The sequence below is a fragment of the Prionailurus viverrinus genome, chromosome B4, assembly GCF_022837055.1.
Source record: "Prionailurus viverrinus isolate Anna chromosome B4, UM_Priviv_1.0, whole genome shotgun sequence".
NCBI lineage: Eukaryota > Metazoa > Chordata > Mammalia > Carnivora > Felidae > Prionailurus > Prionailurus viverrinus.
The window spans coordinates 74,530,334-74,555,077 of NC_062567.1; the positions used below are offsets into that span (position 1 = coordinate 74,530,334).

The 24,744-nt window shown below is 40.8% G+C and overlaps 1 protein-coding gene across 4 annotated transcripts in view; it reads left to right on the forward strand.

The window, feature by feature from the left end:
* DIP2B (disco interacting protein 2 homolog B) overlaps positions 1–24,744 on the forward strand; it is a 226,556-nt gene that overhangs the window by 188,340 nt on the left and 13,472 nt on the right. For all 4 annotated transcript variants that reach the window (XM_047866182.1, XM_047866184.1, XM_047866183.1 and 1 more), the window contains 12 exons: positions 850–977; positions 2,776–2,890; positions 6,439–6,640; positions 11,316–11,425; positions 11,548–11,628; positions 15,231–15,354; positions 16,571–16,692; positions 17,923–18,034; positions 20,225–20,334; positions 20,823–20,953; positions 22,567–22,735; positions 23,766–23,936. In XM_047866182.1, the coding sequence (XP_047722138.1) occupies positions 850–977; positions 2,776–2,890; positions 6,439–6,640; positions 11,316–11,425; positions 11,548–11,628; positions 15,231–15,354; positions 16,571–16,692; positions 17,923–18,034; positions 20,225–20,334; positions 20,823–20,953; positions 22,567–22,735; positions 23,766–23,936 (1,575 nt within the window). The remainder of the gene's footprint in view (positions 1–849; positions 978–2,775; positions 2,891–6,438; positions 6,641–11,315; positions 11,426–11,547; positions 11,629–15,230; positions 15,355–16,570; positions 16,693–17,922; positions 18,035–20,224; positions 20,335–20,822; positions 20,954–22,566; positions 22,736–23,765; positions 23,937–24,744) is intronic.

The following is a 24,744-nucleotide window of genomic DNA, read 5'->3' on the forward strand; positions in this document are numbered from 1 at the left end:
ATGAATGGAAAAGTCAATTTATTGCAAATGGGTCTAGGAGAATTTTTGAGAAGTATTATTTGTACAGTGATGTCTTTAGGGCGTTGACAGCAACATTTCCTGCAGCTATGTTATCTTCTTGGAGAGACTCCTATAGTGTTTCTCAGACCTTTCTTTATTAGCCTGTTTCTAATCTTGCCAGATGGAAACAGCATTACCCTTATAAATCTCGAACAGGTGTTCTCACATTCAGCTGTTTTCATCTCTTCCTAATTCCAGTATTAAATAAGTTAACAATTTTTTTCTTTGCATCCATCTCGTGAATAGGTACAAATGAACTAATATGACATAATCATGGCTGAGAAAATAAAATATGCTTGTGTGGAATCCTAGTTGCTTTCTTTCTTTTTTTTTTTTTAATGTTTATTTATTTTTGAGACGGAGAGAGAGCATGAACGGGGGAGGGTCAGAGAGAGGGAGACACAGAATCCGAAGCAGGCTCCAGGCTCTGAGCTGTCAGCACAGAACCCGACACGGGGCTCAAACTCACGGACCGTGAGATCATGACCTGAGCTGAAGTCGGACGCTTAACCGACTGAGCCACCCAGGCGCCCCAATCCTAGTTGCTTTTTTATAAAATTCCTCCCTAAGAATAAATATAAACAAATTCTTTTCTTATATACTGTAATTTTTGTAAAATGCTATAGATTCCTCCTCTGATCTCTGAGATATGAAACACTTCCTTAGAATCCATAAAATACAGTGTTGTTTTCTTACATTTTTGATGAACTATATTTCAAAGCAGAAAGTAAAATACCTGTTTTGCTATTTAAATAATGGAAATCAAGGTAAATTTTTATTACCTTTCAGGGCAGTTTGGTGTTCGTGGTTGGAAAAATGGATGGGTTACTGATGGTTAGTGGTCGAAGACATAATGCTGATGACATTGTTGCTACTGGATTGGCTGTTGAATCAATAAAGACTGTTTATAGAGGAAGGTGAGTAGTACAAAATTCAGATGTTAGCACTTGCAGTGGAATCTAAATGTATCTTTACAGGGTAATTTGAGTTGTATTCTGTAGAGTAAGTGATTGGGGTTTTTTTTTTTGGTTAAGCATAGCAGGAATTGGGCTTTAAATATTTATCTCAACATGGCTGGGTTTGGCTGAAATTAAGAGGAATAAGATATAACCATATCCTGTATTTCAGTTTTTAATTATTACTATTTGTTGAATACTGAGGAGAATTCTAAAACATTGAACTTCTTACATTCCATCAATATAGAAGTAGTGCCATGCAGACTATCATCTAAGATAGATGCTACTTTGTAGGAATTTTACATCTGAGAACTGTTTCTCTTATAACTCATCTCTAAATTGTTATAACATTTTAACACAGAGATTGACATAGTACCTAAGTGCTAATTTCAAATTCCATGGATAAAGTCAACTACAAACCCTCTTTTCTTTGCTTATTAATACAAGAAAAGATATTTGGTACATACTTGAGTAGTTGATGTCTATCCAGTAGTTTATTTACAATCATGGATATGTATCCTTAAAGCATTCCTGGTATCCCTTTAGTTTTTTTAAGAAGTAGGAAAAACTAATGAAACCAGTAGAGAACCAGTTCCTAAAACGTGTAGTGTTTATAATAACGTGGCTTCCTCTGAGATGTAAACTCCGTGGGGCACTCGACCTTCTGTCTTTGGTCACCGTTATATCCCCGGCACTCAGCACAGCGCCTGGCACACGGTAGGTATTCAATGAATATGTGTGGAAGGAAGGAAGGAAGGAAGGGAGATGGTCCCGCGTGCTGGCACATTCAGCTCTCTGGTGACTTCCCGTTCTTTCGTGCATCCTTTCAACAGATATTTATTGGCTGCCAACCGTGTGCCACTATCATGCATGCTCAGAGTGTGGCATGTGGCAGTGAACAAAACAGGCCAGGTTTCTGCCCTTGTGAAGCTCACATTCTCACTGCAGGAAACCGAGAGTAACTACAAAGTCAGGGACAGAGAGAACATGTGAGATGGTGATAAGGGCCACCTAGAAAGAACACCCTGGGGGTGGGAGTGCGCTCTCCGGTTTCTCTAGGGTGGTCTGGGAATGCCTCGCTAGTAAGGGGACGTTCGAGCGGAGACCTCACTCAGAACATCCCCCTCCCCTCAGCCTGCCAGGTCCCCCTGCCTGCCCTGGCCTGGCTCTGACCTCTCCCCACCACTCTCTGCTTACCACTCTGCTCCAGGCACACTGGCCTTCTTGCTGTTCCTCAAACCTGCCAAGCTCGTTCCTACCTCAGAACCTTTTCGCTTTCCGTTCCTTCTGCCCGGAAACCTCTTCCTCCAGATCTTCGCATGGCTCGCGTCCTCACTTCACTCAGGTCTCTGCTCCAGTGTCCGCTCCTCAGGGAGGCGCTCCCCAACCACCCCGCCTTCAGGAGCGCAGCCGCCCCGCATACCGCTCTGCCCCTCGCCCTGCCTTGCCTTTCTTCCTGGTGTAATACGACATGACATTATTTTTATATTTATTTGTTCTGTCTCTGACGTGCAAGCTCCATGAAGACAGGGACTTTGTCTTGCTTACCACTGCATCCCAACGTTCGTGCCGGTGGTGCTTACTAGTACATGTTTTTTGAGTCCTCATTTTGATGGTAATGACTGTGGCATTTTCTTTTCGAAACCACTCGTTTCTGGGTAGTGTGGTGGGGACAACTCCTCTCTGTAACTCCAACTGAGCAAAGCAAATAGGACTGGTTGTGAAGGGAGTCCTGATGTGTTTGATCTGTCTCTCTTAGAATTGCTGTGTTTTCTGTGTCTGTATTTTATGATGAGCGCATCGTGGTGGTTGCGGAACAAAGACCCGACGCCTCAGAGGAAGACAGTTTCCAGTGGATGAGCCGTGTGCTGCAGGTGAGCGCGCCTGGGGTTATTTGTCGGAGCAGGTTGGCTTTGTTGTCAGAGGTGGTGGCAGCCACTGATGAAGCCTCCTCTTTGTTGGGCCAGTCATGCCATCGTATTTCTTCTTGCCAGTAACTGCTCAGATATTCTGGGTACTGTTAGCAAAGTAATATAATCGGTACCATTTCTCCCTCCGGACTACATAGGATTGTCCTGCTCAGGTTGCCAAGAACAATTGAATTGACCTGCCTCAGCAAATTCTCTCACTTTTTTTGTTCCTGAGTGTTCACTGCCCGTGAAAGTTTAAACTGACCGCGTGTGCAGTACATCTTTGACAGAAATCAATCCACTTGTCAACAACGTGTGTGTAACCTGGTGCCTAGTGTGCAGGGATCCCAGCAAACGTAAGATGTCATTTTTGCTCTGAAGGAGCTTGCCTGTGGAGTTAGAGAACTGGAGAAGGAGAAGATCTGGGCTCCATGTAAGGGATATGTCACTAGTAGTTGGGGGCGGCGGGGGGAGAGTGGGTAGGAGGCGTAGAATGATGAAAAGAGCCTAGTCCTCAGTTTGAAATTACAGCCTTTGAATCCCAGCACCTCTCCGTACCAGATATGCACCTTTAGGCAAGTTACTTAACCTCACTGAGTTTATTTCTCAACCCATAAAGTGGAGCTAAAATGATCTTATGGAGCTGTGGGAAGGATTAAATGAGATCATTATTTGAAGTATACTGTGTGCATTCAGTAAATAACGATAGTGATTATTATTAACATCAAAAATAATCGTAAGCATAATCTCCAATAAGGAGTTTAGAGAGACCCACTATTTTTAGTAACATTCCCTTTCATTCCACAGTTATTGTTTGCTGCATCAGCCATGGTCAAAGGCCCGTGAAGGCTGGAACCTCCTCTCCTGATAGTCATGCTAGCACATCAGCATAGTATAGGCCCAGCAAATATTTGTTGGATAAATGTATGATCCAAAGAAAACATGGACTGTCCTTCACAAAGAAAATTCTATGTTATTTTAAGTGTTCCCAACATCTGTAAACTTGTCTACTTGGGGCGTTTGGATGTATTCACTGCCAGTTAGTAGTCATGTTGTAGAAATAATGCAAGCCTGAGATGAGTGATAGGGCTAGATAACTTTTAAGATTTCTTTTTATTCTCGAGGTCTGTGGTTCTGAATTATCAGCTGGCAGAGTGTAGGCTGTTTGTAGTGACAAGACAAGAAAGAAAATCTGAGGATGGGATGGACAGAAAAGACTGAAGAGTGGGGGTGGGCTGATCGCTGAAAGATGGCTAAGAATCAGACTTGCATAGAGAGTGTTTTTCATATCATTCATGTTTTCAAATAAAATGTTTATTTCATTCAGAATAAATTGTGAGGCATAATGGTAGAATGTTGTGATGAATTAGATGTTTTTTCCCTATGATAGGAAATTGCCCAAGGTATTTCTTAGTTTTCCCTGGAAAGCAAGTATAGGAATTATATGCAGGAATTACTGCAAAATTACATGCTAAGTTTCTAATCCAAATTCTTGTAAAAGTCATTCAGGGTCTCATTTGGTCATGGAATAAAAGGGCATTATTTCCCTAGTTTCCATAGCTTCTCAGCCTAGAGCATTTGGAACTATACAAGAAAGGTAAGGACGCCGTATGTTCTGGTAGATGAGAGAGCCCAGAGGTTAACTCCAGATCTATATATAATATGAACGAAATACTTAACTCAGCACCTTTTAAAGAAAGTAGTCAATAGATAACTTGCCAGATGGTGTATTTTCAGTGGGGAATCTAGGCTATATGTAATAACATTTGCTAACTCTCTGTATATTCTTAAACCCAGAGACGTAGGAACCCTGCCAGACTTTCTATTTCCCAGTTGTCTCTGTTGATTAGTAGGATACTCTGAGGAATATGATATTCATGTTTATTCCTTTGCCCTATTAAGTTGTTTTAATAAAAGGCCTTGTCTGTCTTTTATGACTGTTGGTCCATTCTTCTGAGGCTGTATCTCATTTTCAGAAAGACTTATGAGTGATACAGTAGAGTTCTCTTGGCTGGTATGTTTGGAACCGGTATTAATAGTTGGTCAGTTTCATTATTATTTTTTTGAGAGGAAGAGCGTGTACAAACATGCACACGCGAGGGAGAGGGGCAGAGGGAGAGGGAGAATCTTAAGCAGGCTCCACGCCCAGTGCGTTTTAAAAGGTGGTTGAAGCAGAGAATCATAAAAATGAGAAATTCTTCAAGTATTAAATTTTAACCCAAAACATACATATCCTCCTTCATTTGATAGAGAGTAGCATGAATATGCATACACCAGTTTGCATTCCAGTCAACCTTCTTCCATAAACCACATCACATTGCATGGTTTTGGTTTCTGTTTTCATTTGTTAGACTAGAATGCAAGTATGTGCAAAGGGGCTAGAATACATAATCTTTTAGAATTAACTTGTGTCTATCAACAGTAGTTTTTTAGGAGCTTACCTTCATTGAAGTCTTTCCAAAGCGTAATTCTCTCTGTCCTTTTATGCTCAGTTTTATCAATTGATATAATAGTTAAATTATGTGAACACAGGAACAAGCACAAACGTAAAAGGTGTAGAAGCAAGCCAGCTGATGCTCAGCGAGGGCACAGGTGCATGGCTGGGAGCGGAAGTGCACTGAGGAGGCCAGTGGCCTCTGGGGTTCAGTGTGTAGTAGCCTCACCCCATTGTTTTGCAGATGGGATTGTGGGTAACTTTGTGAACCATTTAAGCAGGGGCCCACTTCCAGTGCTTTTCATGTCCATAATAAAAATACTCTGCCTCTGGGGCGCCTGGGTGGCTCAGTCGGTTAAGCAAGCATCCGACTTCAGCTCAGGTCATGATCTCACAGTCCATGAGTTCGAGCCCCGCGTCGGGCTCTGTGCTGACAGCTCAGAGCCTGGAGCCTGTTTCAGATTCTGTGTCTCCCTCTCTTTCTGCCCCCTCCCCTGCTCATACTCTGTCTCTGTTTCTCTCAAAAATAAATAAAAACATTTTTAAAAAATTAAAAAAAAATACCTGCCTCTATTGAACTGAGCTATGTTGTATATTAAAAGAATCAAATCGGGTGCCCGGCTGGCTTAGAAGGGTGCACAACTCTTGATCTCAGTGTTGTGAGTTCAAGCCCCATGTTAAGTGCAGAGAGTACTTAAAAATAAACTCTTAAATAACATAACATAACATAACATAACATAACATAACATAACATAACATAACATAACCAACATAAATTTCTAGGTGTTGGACATTATCCAAGAGAGAACATACTGAGGCTTACAAATCAGTATCCACTTCTGTCCATTTAGATCGTACCTTACCCCTCTTCTGTTGATCGCTGCCATTGCTGAAAGAATTAGGTAACTTCAGGTGTATGAGATCTTAATAATCTAGCAGATTCTAGACCTAGAATGGATTCTAGACCCAGAATGGATAGAAAAGGAAAAATCCTAGAGTAGAATAATGGATTATTTTAGGAGGATGTCAAATGTAGTAAAATTAATCTCACTGAATATTTTTCTTTGTATCTTTCTAGGCAATCGATAGCATTCATCAAGTGGGGGTTTATTGTCTCGCTCTGGTGCCTGCCAATACATTGCCAAAAACTCCACTGGGAGGGATCCATATATCTCAGACGAAACAGCTCTTTCTGGAGGGATCTCTACATCCTTGCAATATCCTCATGTGCCCACATACATGTGTGACCAATTTGCCAAAACCCCGGCAAAAGCAACCAGGTAATATGCTAGCTTTGAAAACATCATATTAAAATTAGAACTTCAAGAAGCTGACTTTTTTCAGCGTGATTCTTTCTCTAGATTTGGACTTTACAAAGACTAGTAACACAAGAATAGCATTAGATGACCAAAAGCAGGGAGGATTGAGAACCTGCAGAATAGCCTTCTCTGACTTTATTCCTGGCTTCCTCTTCTGAGTAATTCTCAGTAGTGTGCCTCCATGTCCCCTGGGTGTATAAAGATGGGGTCAAGATGATCAAAATCCCACTGGTGGGACTGGAATAAAACAAGTTCTATAAGAGAAGGTTCTGATAATAATAAGAATAGCTAGTATTTATTGAGTGTTCAGCAAAAGCCAAATACAGATTAAGCATTGGACATACGTGATCCTGAAGTGTTAGCCCCGAGCTGTGGAAAATAAAGTTCAGAAAAGGTAAGAATTGTGCTCAAAGACATGTAGCTAGTTAATGGCAGAGCTGAGATTCACACCAGTTGTAATTCTAAAATCCACACGCTGAATCACTGTTATACTGCCTTTCTGTTGGGAATCACTTACCTAGAGTCATCCCGTATTCCTTTTAAGCTTTAGGGGTCTGATTTAGGCCTATAATACCTGTAGGGAGCAAGATAACTTAATTTTGAAATTTTGTGGATTGTAAGCACAAGATAAATAATGCATTTTGCATTTGCCATATTCCTGTGAATTCAAGATGCAAGTAAGTATGTGTGAATTGCCATATGGAAAATAATCCATTTCACCTTTTTGCCTACTTTCTGAGGTTAAAGGGCTGAGTAGGAGGCTAAAGGAAGGAGTAATTGATTGGTGGTGAGTCATGTTGAAATATCTGTTCACCCAACATGAAATCATTAGGTTTTAATGCTATTTTATTTTAATGGAGAAGTTAATAAAAGGATCCTAGTTTCCTGAATGCCTGAAAACAATCAAGAGCCAAAAAATCTGGCCTTTACAGAACCCGCCACCACTACCCACTCACCCACTTGCACGTGCATGCACACATAGACAAACAGAGTGTACATCATCTTGTTGAGCTCCAGATGTGTTGGGGAGAGAGAAGGTAGTGGGAAGTTTAGGAAGGGAAGGGTAAGTGTGGCAGTTAATCATATTCTGTAAGACAGCTTTTGCTGAAAGGTAAACATGATGTACAATAATAAAATATAAAGTAAGCCACTTTCTAGAACATTTTTATTCTAGATGTGATTCTACCATTATTAAAATGTTAACATACTCTGCTCTACGATGGTTACTTCAGTCGTCCGGTGGCTGAAGATGATGTCCTAGTTGTTTATCTAGATATGATTGTCAGCTCATCAGCTAGCCTTATCTTAGTAACAGTAGGTATGGAGCTAAAGGATATATGGGTATTTACCAGTTTCTGCTTGTGGAAATAAGTTTCTGAACGTAATTCATCAAGAAATGTATAAGAAGTGCTTCTATGTTGCCTTCCCAAGCGTCTGGCAGATGCATAGAACACACAGGTCCTCACATCCTGGTTTACTGAAGTCCTACGTTCATTTGTCATAGGAGTAAAAGCCCATTTTTTTAAGTAGTTTTTAATGTGTTAAATATCTTTTTTTAATTGAAATACAATTAACATACAGTGTTATATTAGTTTGAAGTGTACAATATGATGATTCATCAGTTCTATACATTACTCAGTGTTCGTAACAATAAGTGTACTCTTAATTGTCAAATCCTGTTGTTGTTTTTTTTAATTTGTTTAGTGTTTTATTTTTGAGAGAGAGAGTAAGACTGAGCATGAGCAGGGGACGGGCAGAGAGAGACAGAGACAGAATCCAAAACAGGCTCCAGGCTCTGAGCTGTCAACACACAGCCCAGCCTGGTGCTCGAACTCACAAACTACGAAATCATGACCTGAGTTGAAGTCAGACATTTAACCAACTGAGCCACCCAGGTGCCCTGTCAAATCCCATTTTAAAGAGCATTTAATATAGGATTCTTTTAACAAAAACTTTATGTCATAGTAGATGTTTAAAAGTTGCCACCTAGAGGCACAGTAGGTGCTTAAAACATTGCTTTTGCTAGCCAGATTTCAATCAACTTTATTAAATGATAAAACCTACATAAAAAATTTATTCCTAAGCCCCCAGAGGCATGGTATCTGCCTGTGCGATGAAAGCATTAGGTTTGGATGGAACAGAACTGTTCCTTGTGTCTCCTCATCATGGGCCCAGTAGCTACTGGGCCATATTTTTCTCAAGGCAGATGGCAAAAGCAAGAAGGCAAGCCAAACCATACAAGCATATTTAAAGCTTCTGTTTGTGTCATGTCTCCTAACATGTCATTGTCCAAAACAAGTCAGACCATGTCCAGAGTCAGTGGAGCAGAGAGGTGTGCTCCTCTTATGTAATCACAGCAACAACAGGAAGGAAAGGAAGGATTATAAGAAAATAAAACAGTCTGCCACAGCCATCCCAGCATATCACCTCAGGGCCCGGTTAGGCCTCCTGACCTCCCGCCATCATTCTTGCATTCCAGCTAAGTGGGACGAACAAAGGCAAGGAAAATTTAAACATATTTTCTAGAAATTGTACATATTATTTCCTCATATATTTTGTCTCCCACAAAAGAATGTAGTCTTAATTCCAGACATTTACTTATCCAGCTTAAAGCTGGGGGGTCTGTTACTAAGGAAGAAGAGGAGAATAGATGTTGGGATTGATGACTAACAGCTTTGCCACAGGAAATATACATAATTTTGTGGAAAAAATCAGAAGGTGTATTTACAGGTATAGCAAGGTGTCAGCAATTAGCCTTCTAGATATTATTGCTGTTGGTTATTTTTCACTCTCTGTGATCCTTAGACTTAAGAAATGCACAAGAAGGACCTCAAGAAATTGCTGCTGAATTATTTTTTTGTTTTAAATTACCCTGAAAAATTCACTTTTAAAAAGGCACACCTTGGGGTGCCTGGATGGCTCAGTCGGTTAAGGTCCGACTTCAGCTCAGGTAATGATCTACAGTTCATGAGTTTGAGCCCCACGTCCAACTCTGCTGACAGCTCAGAGCCTGGAGCCTGCTTCAGATTCTGTGTCTCCCTTTTGGCCCCTCCCCAGCTTGCACGCTCTCTCTCTCTCTCTCTCTCTCTCTCTCAAAAATAAATAAACATTAAAAAAAATTTTTTTAAAGGTACACCTTTATAACTTTTATAGTCTAATTTCAGGTTTGGGTAGCTAACACAGTCAGATACACTGTGAGTCCTTGTCTATATAAAAGGCTATCTCCAATATGATCTATCTGTAACTAGTTACACTTCTTCGTAGGAAGGAGTTCTACTGAAAATTGCGGTAGATACTTTGTAGACAAAAATTTTTCAGCAGAGTGTTGGAGTACTTTATGCTTCTTGAGTTTTTTAATTTGATTTGAAAAAATCTTTTAACTTTTCTTTTTGAAATAATTTCCCACTTAAAGTTGTCAAACAGTACAGAAAATTCCCTAACATCCTTTATCCAGACTTCCCCAAGTATTTATTTAAAGTGTATAAGTTTAGTGATTTTGTTCCAGCTGTTCCAATACATTTAGGATCAACAGATCTGGGTAATAAAAGATATTTAATATGAATTCATATGTAGCATTAGCATTACTCAAAACTTAGCTGGCAATAAGTTTTATTATCTTTTAGCCATCTGCCTAGTTTAATACGATACAGTCTTCAAGTGACCATCAAAAAAGGCATACAGCATCCTAGCACTTTTTTCTTGAAGAGAGGGAGAGTTCTGCCTTTTTATTTGGAAGTGTCAAACCTATGGACAAGTTGAAAGAATACCACGGTGACACCTATAAACTCCCCCTTAGTGTCAACAGTTGTAAACATTGCTTTACTGAACTCCTTGAAAATAAATTGCAGACATCACGACACTACACCCCTAAAAAGTTCAGTAATGTCATCTCCAAAGGAAAAAAAAAAAAAACTTCTCCTAAAGTTTTCCTAATCAACCACAATGCCATTATCCTATTAAAATATTTAACCTTAATATAGTGCTATCATCTAATAATACACAGTCTGTATCCAGAATTCTTCACTTGTGTATTATAGCAGATTTTTAAAAATTGAGTATCCAGTCAAGGTCATGCATTGCATTAGGCTGCCCTTTAACTTAGAAGGTCCTAGCCTTATTTTCTCTTAAACACATAGTTTTTGAAGAATCCAGGCCAGTTGTCTTATAGAATGTCCCACAATCTGGATGTCATTACTCACTCTTAATAAAGCACTTCTGAGATTCCTGAAGAACCCACTTATAGGGTCATACTGTGATTGGAGCTGATGAAATTATTTGTCAGTAGGAACCAGTGGAACCTACTGTCACCTGAGAGTAAACTCCCTTATACCCAAGATACAGGAGCCCACCTGCTCCCCTCCAACCTTGCAAATCCCAGTCTCTTCTCTTCTGTTTTTTTCTAACACTTCCTACTACCTGACGTTATTTATCTGTGTATGTATTTATTGGTTGCCTTTCCCCACTAGAATACAAGCTGTTTGTCTTGTGTGCTGCTGTGTTCCCAGTGCCTAGAAGAATGCTCAGTCTATATTGTTGAGTGAATATTTGAAGTAGTTTGGATCAGTCTGGAAATACTTCGGGAAGATGTAGTTTGAATTACCATCTCCAGAGAGTTGATTTTTGCCTTTTCTTACAGGTGTAGGCCCTGCTTTTGTGATGGTTGGGAATCTGGTTGCTGGAAAACGCATAGCACAAGCTGCAGGAAGGGATCTTGGGCAAATTGAAGAGAATGACTTAGTGAGGAAGGTAAGTGTTCAGATGTGTTGATTTTTATAAACAAATGAAGGACAGGTGGTAGATGGAAGCTGCATTATCCAATTTTCACAGAATTACTGACCCTGATTCTTGTTTCTGTTTTACAACTTCAGCACCAATTTCTGGCCGAGATTTTACAGTGGCGAGCCCAGGCAACCCCTGACCATGTACTCTTCATGCTGTTAAATGCCAAGGTATTAAAAATTCAATTGCATATCTAATCAGATGAACATTGTGGTAGGATCTTAGGCACTCGTGATCTCTTTCATCAGAAAATTTCTATTGTCAACTCTCAGGAAGGAGTTACTGCTTCCTCCTTGTTTTGACTATGAGGATAAATTGTGCAATCACTTCAAGGTTGAAACGAGACCTCCTGGAGTGTTATTTAATGCTGGCTCTCCTTGTGTTACAGTCAAGTCGCCTTTATTCAGTTCCAATAGGAACAGTTGGGCCAGCAATGCAGCTCCATGGATCTACAGATTATAGGATGCATTATGTCATGCCTTCTTTTACCCAGTTTGACTCTTAATTTTTTGACTTCCCCCAGGAAGAAAATGACTTTAGAGAAACATTTTCTAAAACAAGGTTATGTTTACTATATACCTAAGCGATTTATTGCTAACAGATATAAAACAAATTGACAATTATTCAAAAGTACATTTAACTCCTACTTTATAACAGATGGTTCATCAGAATATTATATTTTTTAAGTTACACATTCTGTGGGAAGATGCTGATATTTGTTTTATGGCTGAATCAGAGGCTGAAATTACTGTGACCATGGCATATAACATTATGTGCCACCATAGGGGGAAGACTGGAGGGCCTATTGAAATCCCCTGCGGGGGCGCCTGGGTGGCGCAGTCGGTTAAGCGTCCGACTTCCGCCAGGTCATGATCTCGCGGTCCGTGAGTTCGAGCCCCGCGTCAGGCTCTGGGCTGATGGCTCAGAGCCTGGAGCCTGTTTCCGATTCTGTGTCTCCCTCTCTCTCTGCCCCTCCCCCGTTCATGCTCTGTCTCTCTCTGTCCCAAAAATAAATAAACGTTGAAAAAAAAAATTAAAAAAAAAAAAAAAAAAAGAAAGAAATCCCCTGGGGACTTATCTAAAGGGTCCCCTTCTGCCCAGACCCCCCTAGATTCTGATATATTTTATACAGTTTGTACAGAGATTATGTAGTGATAGGACTTAATGAGGGAGAATATGCTGTGCATCTTAATGAAAAGTCATTAAAAATCATCAGAACCATTGCTCTCTGGTAGAAAACTTTGGGATTTGCTTGCTCTGCCTCTGTGTGAAGTGGGTTTCCCTCCAATCACATGGATTCATTAGGGTCCTCATTTCAGTAAGAAGATGTCAATCCTGCTTACTTCCCCACTCCACTCCCAAGCTGGGCTACAGTTGAAGCTATAGCCACATGAAATCTGTACCCCAGGTATTTGTTAGAAAGCATAAGTTTAAATTTACTTCTTGGTTAGAGAAATGATATATATTTAGTCCATTTATTCCGCATAGTCTAATATTTTACCTTGGATTAGCCCAAACCGTCAGAAAGCTTAATAACCGTATCACATTGTTCCCTCATGCCCAGAAAACTGTTTTTATCGAAGGTTTAGTTTGCTGCTATACCATGGACCGAAAAGAAGAATATTGTAAGATGTAAGAAATGGCCTTAAGAATTTAACCCTGACTTTTGCCAAAGGGATATCCATTTTAGGGTTAAAACCTTAATGTCCAACAATAGGCAACTGACTAAAACATAGCATATAAAATTATGGCATGAAATACTATGCAGCCATAGAAGAATATTTGATTATGCAGAAAATATTCATGATGTATAAGTAGCAAAAATAGTTTATAAAAAACTTCAGTAAAATAATCAAGTACCTACTGAAGACCCTGTTCTGGGTGCTATATATTTCATAGGTCATTTTGAGGTTGAGGACACTGAGGCCCAGAGACATAAAATAAACTCCCCTGAGGTCACAGTGCTGGTAAGTGGTAGGACTAGGAAATGAGCTCTTCATTTGAACCCAGCTGGCTTCTGAGCCCACATCCTTAATTAACCAATGCACCCTATAGCTTCTGGCAGACTGTATAATATGGTAAATTTTTTTGTTAATGTTGCATGTGAATTTACATGTAATACCTAACTCATTTTTTAAAAACCAGGAAAATATACACCAAAATGTTAGTAGTGGTTATATCTGACCTATATTTTACTTGTCTATATTTTCCAGATGGTCTGTATTGAACATGTGCTATTTTATATTAATGAAGTTTTTTAAAAAAATTTTTTTAGTTTATTTATTTTTGAGAGAGAGAGAGCACAAGCAAGGGAAGGGCAGAGAGAAAGAGGGAGACACAGAATCCAAAGCAGGCTCCAGGCTCCGAGCTGTCAGCACAGAGCCCAACGCGAGGCTCAAACTGACAAGCTGTGAGATCATGACCTGAGCCGAAGTCAAACGCCCAACCAACTGAGCCACCCAGGCACCCCTTGTATTACTGAAATATAAAAGTTATTTTTAAAAGAAATAGCTCAGGAAAACTTGTTTTTCTTGTGAGACTTTTTGAGATATAAAGTTACAATAATTAAGATAGGGTGGTATTAGCACAATAGGCAGAGAATAATTTGGTTTTATGTAGTGAAGTTGAAGATAGGCGTACCCAGTGACCCCGCAATTCCATTTCTAGGTCTGCACCCTGCCAAAACTCATATTTATGCCTGAGGAGACATGTATGAGAATGATATTATCCAGCAGCAGCAGAATGAATGAATAAATTGTTATATGTTTATACAGTGGAATACCACGCGGCAACAAAAATGAGTGAACTACACCATTCCCTAGGGCATAGATGACTCTTAAGATAATCTTGAGAGAGAAACAAAACACAAAAGTATATACAGCACAATTACATTTATATAAAATCAAATACTTCATGGGTAGTGACACTATAAAGAGAAGGAAATCAGTGATTAAGATGAAAAAGTCAAACGTAGTGGTTGTATATGGAAGGAAAGAAGGACTAGACCAAGGAGATCCCTGGGGGTGCTTTTGCACTGCTGGCAGTGGTCTTTTTCATGCCATTCTGGTTCTCACACAGAGGCTTGCTTTGTAATTTTCCACTAAGCTACACATTCATATTTCACGCGCTTTCATATCCGTGTGTTTTATTTTACACACAAAAGGGGTTCCCAAAGCCCAGCTCAGTGAAACTTGAATTGACACTAAGGAATTGATGAAGACCTGCAGGAGGAATTATTCTCTGGATCGGGAATAGTTGGCCATCTTCTGATCTGCTCCTCTTTATTATTAGCTAGTGGACTCTGATTCACTGTTCCTTGTCTTGTTTACATCTTTGCTGTTAGAAAACTCAGAGCAAAATTTGTGTCATGCACAACAAATGCACATGGCCACGTGGCCAGCAGTTACTGTCCTGACCCCGCTCCCGCCCTCATTCTGCTTTTATTTCCTTTATTTTCCCTCTACTCTTATTTCCTCCTTTAAATAAAAAATTCCTATGTATTTTTGAAGCTACCTTAAACAAAAAATGACTATAAATACGTATGTTTGAATTAGGTTAATGCTGATATTCCTTAAATACCTTCAAGCATTGAAAAAGAAAAAATACCACACGTTCTTTCATTCAATACCAAGGGAATTTTCACTGGTATGGATAACTTGCTATAGACAACCGACCAAGGCACAAGCCTTTCCGATATAATGTTGAGTTGGCTGTGCTTGTCGCCGTTTTGTTTCCTGAGTTTTGACCCACTTATACTTTCTTCTATTTAAAGGGAACTACAGTGTGCACAGCCAGTTGCCTTCAGCTTCACAAGCGAGCAGAGAGGATTGCGTCAGTTCTTGGTGATAAGGGGCATCTCAATGCAGGAGACAACGTGGTGTTGCTCTATCCACCTGGTAGGTGTTGGGTTGATAAACTAGACTCGAGGTCCATTACCAGACTACAAAATAGAAGAATTGAGGAAGTCAGGGCCGCCATCTGTGCCCATGCAGGCTGTGCACTTCGCAGCTCCGGGAGTCCCAGGCACCTAGGCCAACGTAAGAACCAAGCCTCACCCCCTGGAGCTGTGCAGTGCCGTGGGTCTGCTGGGCTGTGTCTGCTGCATTTGCTCTTGTATTTCCACTGTCTAGCCTAGTTCCTGGTGCTATGGTAAATATCAAATGAATTAGTGAAGACTTTCTGACTTTTGGAAACCCTCGAAAGAGGTGCTCTGTTTCTAGGAGTGTTCAGGAATGGAACCATTGCACCCAGTTCCTGAATATTGTGTGTGAACTCTTTTGACTTTGCGTTCTTTATATCCCGATTGATGTTCAGTATTCCTCAGTTATTGCTGCTTTCACATTCCACGCTCTAATTTAGTGTAATAATGTTCTTATGGTGAGAGGTACTCGGAATTATTTGGTAACAGTCTGGTGTAAATATTCAGAACATTGGGTGAAATATTTGAGTTGTTTTTTTTTTTCTTCTTCTCTCACCTACCCCTCTCATACATCTGGCCTTGTCTGGTGTTCTGTCCCCCTCAGTTCATTTTGTTCTGTGATTCTTACTCTGCTATTTTATTTACACTGACGCAAAGCTTTCTTAAAAGGTCATCTAGTGAAAGAATCCCTCCTCTGGTGTTCCTGTGAGATTGTCTTCCATCTACCAGTGAATGACATGGTGGTGGACCAGAGCACTTCCAGAGGAGGCCACTCTGCATGTGCTGGTAGTTCAGTCTTCAAATTGAGTCACGTTTTGCCTCCCTCAGAGTTGCACTCCCTGTTAACTACTCACTCAAAGTAACTACTCACTTAGTAGTTACTTCTCCTAAGTAATATCAAATAGAATGACCTCAAAATATCTTCCTCAGGTGTCTTTCAAGAGTTTTCTTTACTTCTGACTACCTTTCTTCTTAATTATTCTTAGCTTCTCGGTATGTTTGAAATTGTTTTATATGCTTCCTTCTCTACATTCAGTTCCTCCTTGATTTAAAAGACTTCTTCTGCTGTTATCACGTGAAATCACGATCCAAAGAAGCTATCTGGCACATGATTTAATAAACTGGTTTTGGAAGATCTGCCTTAAATTTAGTTTCTCACCGATGGTGGGCAGCTAAGTGTCTCTGTCTTGCAGGCATCGAGCTAATAGCTGCGTTCTATGGTTGCCTGTATGCGGGGTGCATACCTGTGACTGTCCGGCCTCCTCACGCTCAGAACCTTACTGCCACGTTGCCCACTGTCCGCATGATTGTTGATGTAAGTACCAAGTGTATTGTGCCTTGTCCTCATCTCATAAAATCAAGAGACAGTTAAGGATCGTTGCTAATTTTCTAGTGTTGTTAAGTGGGAAGTCAAATCTGTCTCCCGAAAATCCCTTCCTTTTCATTTATCTGACCAAAACGACTAGCATTATTTCAGTGAAAGAATGTGGAAAGTATCATTGGTGCGGTACAGAATTGTGTTGTTATGAACGTTAAGGAGGAAGCTGTTGTTAGTAATTCTCCATAAAACTTGGTTTTTTTCCTCCCTTCTTAAAAAATGTTCTCATTTTTTCTGCACAAGGTGATTTTATATGCCATAAATTTATATGGATCATTTTTATTTTGGTTAGTTTTATAAATTCACTTGGTATAGTATTAATAGGTACCCAGATCTTGCCCTGGAGATGACAAGTTTCTAGAGGCTATGCGAATTGAAGGAGGTAACATAAATCTGTATTGCATCATATCGCAATTTGCATTTCAGCAAAGAGACAGAATTCTAATTTGTGTAACATTTGTTTCTCTAAGAACTGCTGCTCTGTCAGCAACTGAAACCTGCAGTATAAAGGCCGTGTTCACCATAGATGATTTTATTACAAAATTCACTTCAGCAAAATGCCCTCTTTGCATTCTGCAAAGTAGGCCAGAGCAGCAGGGAGGGCAGTTTCCTTCTGTTGACAGTTTAGGGGGAAGTTGGTCGCTTTGCATTTCTGTGTGTAGGTGTGAAGGAGAGCTTCGTTTCTGTGACATCTCCGCGTCCCTCAAATTCAGGATATGTTCTAGGTCGGGTAAATTTCACCATTCACCAGACTGCAGCAAACACGAACTCCTACAGAGATGATCCTCTGACTCCTCTCGTTCCCTGAGCCATACAAAATCCACATTTTTACTTTATCATAGTGTTCATGAAATCAATAGATGTTTGGACCCATGCTGAGATTATAACAATGAAATATTTGAGAATCACTGTTGTACACAATAACTTTTGTTGTGAACAAGTCCATCCTTCTGAGACAATTCAGCGTTACACATTTCCAGGAAGACAAATGTAAGGGAAACACCCATCCATTGTACTATTGTGTGTTCTTTGAAAAACAAATACTGTCCTGTCCAGTATGGTGTGCTTTTTAGTCCAGTGTGAGTTGCTTTTAGCAGCAGCCAGAATCTATGGTGCCACATGGGGGCTAAGCCTCCTGGGTGCTTATTTCTGTCATTTGTTTTCTAGGTCAGCAAAGCAGCCTGCATTCTCACCACACAGACCTTAATGAGGTTATTGAGGTCCCGAGAGGCAGCGGCAGCTGTGGACGTGAAAACGTGGCCAACCATCATTGACACAGGTGAAAGGGAGATTTCCTCAGAACTGTCAAAGGAGCAAGAACACTCACTCCCTGAAATTTCCCAGATTCTTATGCCAAAGATGTTTACACAACTCTTAGGTTGCAACACGTTCCACCTGCTAAGACAGAGGCAAAACTTCATGTCCGGTTCACTTGCATTCCCAAAGGACTGGATGCTACAACAACCAGACTCAAAGATGCAGATCACAATATGCTAAGAGCTCTTGAGACAGAAAGTGTCTCGCTCTTACTCTTGACATCCTCAAACGGTGGTTAGGTTTTTATGCAGACTATAACTCTGTACACATGTAAGGCCATTTAAAGTCTTGAGACGATCTGATCCTTGCCTTCCAGGTGTGACACAGTTAAAACAGCATTGGACTAGGAGTCAGAAGGCCTGGTTCTAGTTCGAGCCTCAGTACTTATTTTCTGTATAACCTTGTCTGAGATTACCCTTTCCTAAAATGCCACCTACCCTTACCTGACTCACATATTTGTTGAGAATATCCAGTGCAACATAACATGAAAGTGCTTTAAAAACCATGAAGCGCATGAATTTTAGATGGCATTCATGCTAAAAAAGTGGGTGGGGATAAGACATGGCAATATCTGGAGAATGATGGTAGAGGGAAAAGCAGAGTGTGCTCTGGAGTCGAGTGGGCGATATTTAAATCCTGATCCTCTGTTACTCTCTGCGTATCCCCACTAACTTGGGCGAAACTGTCAAGTGGGAGTCGTGATAACCACTTCATGGAGTTGTAGATATTAAATGACATAACTTACGTAAAGCACCTTGCACATAATCATAATAACATCTTTTATTGAGCCCTGGATGTGTCAGTCATCTAACATACATTACCTTGTTTTATCCTTACACCAACCCTATTAGATAGGTGAGTTTCATTTATTTTACAGATAGAAAAACTGAGGTATAGGGAGGTTAAATAAGGAGCGGAACTAAAACTCAAACCCCGTCTATTTGGCTCCATTCCCAGCCTCTTACCCAGAAGTCTCCTCTCTACCTGTTTTTGGTACGTACCACATGGTAGCCATCTCAGGAACATTTATGTGGGTTTAAATGCAGGAATGGCATGTATTTGTGGTTATTGTGTGCCAGGTGCTGACCTAGAGTTTTTTGCTTTTGTTACTTAAGGACATAAGCACAGTTGTATACAATATATAACACAAATGGCCTGTGCTGATGTTCATGATGCAGAAAGATCTCCTATGGTTATTGGACTCAGTCACATTTTAGGAAGACTTGAGCTGTGGGCTGATACAGACAACAGGAAGGTTTCTTTAGGAACATGAGTGACCTTACCCTATACAAAAGTGGGCTGAAGGTGATAGATAAAGTCTTTGGTTTGACTAGAGATGGGTGTCCAACGATACAGAGATTTAAAAGTCAGAGTCAATTGTTTCTTGATCCAGAAAGCCACAGGAACCATTAAAGAGGTATGGTTGGGGCCAGAGACATCCTTGACATCCTTGGTTTTGACACGCTGTACAAAGCAAATTTGCGAGGAAGGGAGAGGTATATAAATAAATGAGCAAAGGAAGATAATTCCCTAATTCTAGTTTACCCTTAAAAATCTACCATGTTAACTTGGGGGAAAAAGACACGACTTTTAAAGCAGTCCATGATTAATGTAGCATGTACTAATCTGTAAATAATGAACTTTAAATTGGAAACAGCATGATTAACAACTAAGGCTTTTAAAGCTTTTTGAGTTGTTTTAGAAGTACTTTATGTGAATTTACTTCCTAACAGTTGCTATGAGGGTAGGTATCATTCCCATTTTAGAGATAAGGAAACAGACACAAAGAGGTTAAATAACTCCAAGGTCACGTTGGTGGTAAATGGCAGAGCTGGGATTTGAACACCAGTGACCTGCTTTCTTGGTTCGTGTATTCTACCGCCGTGTTACATTACTCCTCACTTGCCTTCTAGTAAATACATTTACCTGATGTAGATTTGCTTGTTTATATTACCTACTGGTGTCCTCAACCTCAACCCACCTCTAGGAGTGACATACATGAACTGTTCAGTTAAATACGAGAAGCCAAAGCCTTAGCAGATCCCAGAAGCTGTATTTGTCCGTAGCAGAGCTGTAGAAAGCCAGTTGAAGAGCATTGATACTCACTTTCCACTGGGTCTGATTGACATCAGTTTTTTTCTTTTCATTGCAGATGACTTACCCAGGAAAAGGTTACCTCAGCTGTATAAACCACCCACTCCTGAGATGTTGGCATATCTTGATTTTAGTGTGTCCACAACTGGCATGCTTACAGGAGTGAAGGTAAAGTAGTCTGAATATGTACTCACTCACTCTCTGGATGCTGGTAAAATGCCAGGGCTGCAAAAATAGAGATGACCACTGCCACAGGGACTTCAGATGTGGAGGCCAACTGGCCTCCAGAGACCAGAGACCAGTAGGCGGAGGATCAAAGGTCCCTGCTATATTTAAATAAAAGCATTGGCTCTTCCGGAATAAGTTATCCCGAGGAATTTATGTTACGAAGTGTTCTAAACCTGGCCTAGAAGCTAATAGATAATAAGAGTCACAGTTAAAGCCAATATGAAGCCATAGATTCGTATTTCATAGAACTCGATATTGACTAAGGAACAAGAATATGTTAGACTTAGATAGGCTTTTTGAAACAATGAAAAATGTACATCATTTGGAGGGGTTTGGGGGAAATTAAAATTTTTCAAAACTGTCATTAGAGATTTTTTTCTGCCTGTGGGATGCCAGTTCCATCCTGTTCCATGTTCCCTACTTTCCAGATGTCCCACTCTGCAGTCAATGCTCTTTGTAGAGCCGTCAAGCTCCAGTGTGAGTTGTATTCTTCTCGGCAGATCGCCATCTGCCTTGACCCTTACTGTGGACTTGGCTTTGCACTCTGGTGTCTCTGCAGGTAGGAATGGAAGAGCAAAGAAGGACTGAGTGGGGATGTCTTTGGGGCTATAACCATCTCCTCCTTCCTTCTGCTCCCTTAATTTGGTAATGTTTCAATAAAATGCTGATGTTTCCAGAATGTGTACACCTAAATAGGATCTCCAAAGTTCATTTAGTTTTGTTTATACTCCCTTTCTTTCTTGTCTGTTAGTTTTATGCCTCATACTCTTGTATGTCAGTGATCTTATTACTTGCTCTCTGCTCCATCCTGTAATCCTCATTTTAGAAGCAGAGCCAAGTAGAAGAGTGATACTTGGGTGAAATATGTCATGCTTTGACAGCCAGAACGCACCCCCTAGGTTTGGCAGGAAGGAATATAATGAGATTGGATGACAGCGTGTGGCTGGAAAGTGGCATGCCTGTCCTGGCCAGATTGTGTCTTATGGAATAGCAGATCCCCACTCCTCCCAGGGAACCGTACCTCAGCCCTGCATTTTCATCTCCCCGGTGGACATCTCCATGAATGCTTCACAGACACCTGCAACTTGGCATTCTTGTGTGTCCTCATCTTTGTTAGGATGGGACCATTCACCTTAGGGGCACCTAGATAATGCCCACTAGGAACGTGGGCATTGTCTTCAACTGTATGTCTCACATCCAATTAAGTGTCCTGTCCTTTGTGGCTCAGTTGTTCTTAAACCTGTTTGTACATAAGAATCACATAGGGGTCTTTAAAAAGGCAAGTTAATGGGCCTTCTCCAGACTTACTAACTTAGATCTCCAGAGGTAGCAACCACAATTTCCTGTATTTTATAAATACAGGATTCTTGGGCTCCTCGGGATTCAGATCTATACACAGGTTTAAGAAGTTGAGGATTCATGGCAGTAGATTATACATATAATATGTGACATTCCTTTCTTTTTATCCTGGCTGCACTGTCGGGATTTAAGCCCTCATCATCTCTCACTTGTTGTAACTGTCTCTGTCATCAGTGTCTGTGTCTCCAGTCTCTCTCCATGGTGCTAATTTTGCCCCAGCTTAAAGCTGTAGCGACTGCCTGCTGGGTAAAGTCTCAACTCCTTCATACAATAATTATACTTTTTTACAGTTTGGCCCCAACCCTTCTGGCCAGACTTCACACCACTCCCTCATGCATCCTGTGCTATAGGATTTCATACCAGGATGCTATTTCTGATGACTTTAAACACACCATATACATACATCTGGGCTTCTTTTCCTTTGCATATGCTGTTCCTCTGCCTGGAATGCTCTCACCATCACCCCCATTTCCTCCAGCCACTGTCAGATTCTTGGTCATTCTTTAGGCCCCAGCTCAAGTGATGCCTACTCAGCGAAACATCCCCTGCCCCAGCTTTCCTGATTTGAATGACTTGCTCTTTGTTTTATGATCTTCACATCTCAGTTACTGTCCATGCCACAGTCTGCATTATTTTAGTTATTGTATCTTGTGAGGTGGACAGGAACAAGGTTGACTCTTCAACCTTTATGTCTAATATGACCCTACACTGCTCTTCCTGCTCAGTAAATATTTGTTGAGTGGATGGTGTTCTAAAACATCGAGATATCTAGGATGAATTGATAATGTCAGCTGCTGCCTTTTTTCATTGCAGTGTCTATTCAGGTCACCAGTCCATCTTAATTCCTCCTATGGAGTTAGAAAACAACCTTTTCCTCTGGCTCTCCACTGTCAACCAATACAAAATAAGGGACACTTTCTGCTCCTATTCAGTAATGGAGCTCTGCACCAAAGGGCTTGGAAACCAAGTGGAGGTGCTAAAGGTAAGAAGCAACTCCAAGTAGCCAGTCCAGGGAGGTTTTATAGAAATGGGCCAGTCATGATGATACCTAAGTAGGGGTTAACAGGCGTATCTGCCTGTTCTTTGCTAGCCAGTCAATATTTTGTAAACCTCGGGAAGTTTATTTCTTCCCTTTTCTAATGTAATGCACTCTTTCAAAGTTGAATCTTACTCTTCCTTTATGGAGAAGAAGGTGAAACGAGTCGGGAAGCTGAATGAAAATGACTTCATGTAAAGGTGAAAGACAACTGGGACCTCCAATAGGACTTTTTCCAAAAGAATTTCCAACCTCAGAATATTAGAGATTGGAGACTGCCCCAAAGATAAGGGTCAACTCGTTTATGTTTGTATCCAGGGATGATACATCTGACCAGCATAGGAGAGAGTTCAAAAACACTGACTTTTATTTAATAAAGAATTATGACCCTAAGAAGGAAAAAAAAGAGATTAAGATTTGGGGCGCCTGGGTGGCTCAGGCGGTTAAGCATCCGACTTCGGCTCAAGTCATGATTTCATGGTTCATGAGTTCGAGCCCTGCATCGGGCTCTATGCTGACAGCCTGGAGCCTGCTTCGGATTCTATGTCTCCTCTCTCTCTGTCCCTCCCCCATTCACACTCTGTCTCTCAAAAATAAACATTAAAAAAGAGAGAGAGAGGTAAGATTTGATCTCCAGCGTGCTAGATTTCTTTTTCTCTCAGTACCACCTCTCCATTTTGAAATAGACATCTAAAGCACAGAAATGGAGAGGTATAAAAATGAATTGCTGAAGAACCTAAGATTCTTAGATAAAAGCAGAAAGAATTAGAGAATGAACAGATTTACCAGTGGGTAGTGATTTTAGTGGAATGCCTTGGCGTTTCTAAAAATTTTTGTCTTTTCTCTGGGTGTCTTGAGGTGAGAAGACACAGTTCCTTGAGTTTTCCTAACCAAAGAGATAGAGCAGTGGCCCTACCTATTCATTTCTTTTCCTGATCCTACTAACTTGAGCTCCTGTGCCATTGGCGTCTTACAGACCAGAGGAATCAACCTCTCCTGCATCCGAACGTGTGTGGTTGTGGCCGAGGAGCGGCCCCGCATTGCCCTCCAGCAGTCCTTCTCCAAGCTCTTCAAAGACATTGGTCTGTCCCCTCGGGCTGTCAGCACCACTTTTGGATCAAGAGTCAATGTAGCGATATGTTTACAGGTGACTTTCATGAAATCTTCCTTGATAACAAATGGAGGAGAAGTGTGTGGTGCCCCACAGCAGAGGCTTCAAAGCCAGACAGCCTGGCATGAGCCCAGTTACACTTACTTGCTCTGGGACTGCAAGCTTATCATTTGGATTTCACTCTGCCTCATTTGCTCACCTGTAGGATGAAGATAATAGTATTGTTCTTCACGGGGATCATTCTGTAGAATCAATGAGTTACTAGGTGCACACACTTGGAGCCATGCCCAGCAATTGAGCACCAATATAAGTGTTTACTCTAGTAGTTTAATGGTACATGATGATGAATCAAGAAGATTTTTGAGTCTTATTTGAGTTTTATTAATATCTTACCTTCTGTTTTTCTGTCTCCTCCTTTTTTTTTTTTTTTTTTAAACAAAGGAAGCACAAATAAACCTGTATTCTTTTCTCCAGCCAGATGGCAACTTTGCCATGTTACTCTTGGTGGGTAAATAACAGAAAAGAACTAAGTCTGATTTTATGTAGCTTGGAGGCTAATGTGGTAAATATAGGCGTGGACAAGAGTGAGAGTAAAGGAAGATGGCATACTGGGGTGGGTGCTTTCAGGGCTTCTATGACCACAGGCAAGTGACTTTCAAGTAGCCTGATCATGATGGAGCCCCATCACTGTCCACTTGGGCCAGTGTTGGTTTTGAGAATCCCATGGATGCTGGCCTGTGTCATCTCTGCCTGGAGTCCAGGGATGAGGATCCTCCTCAGCCTGCTAACCTTTCAGGGCTGTTCTAGCCCTTGTGACCGGGCCCCTGGCCTACTCTCTCAGGGG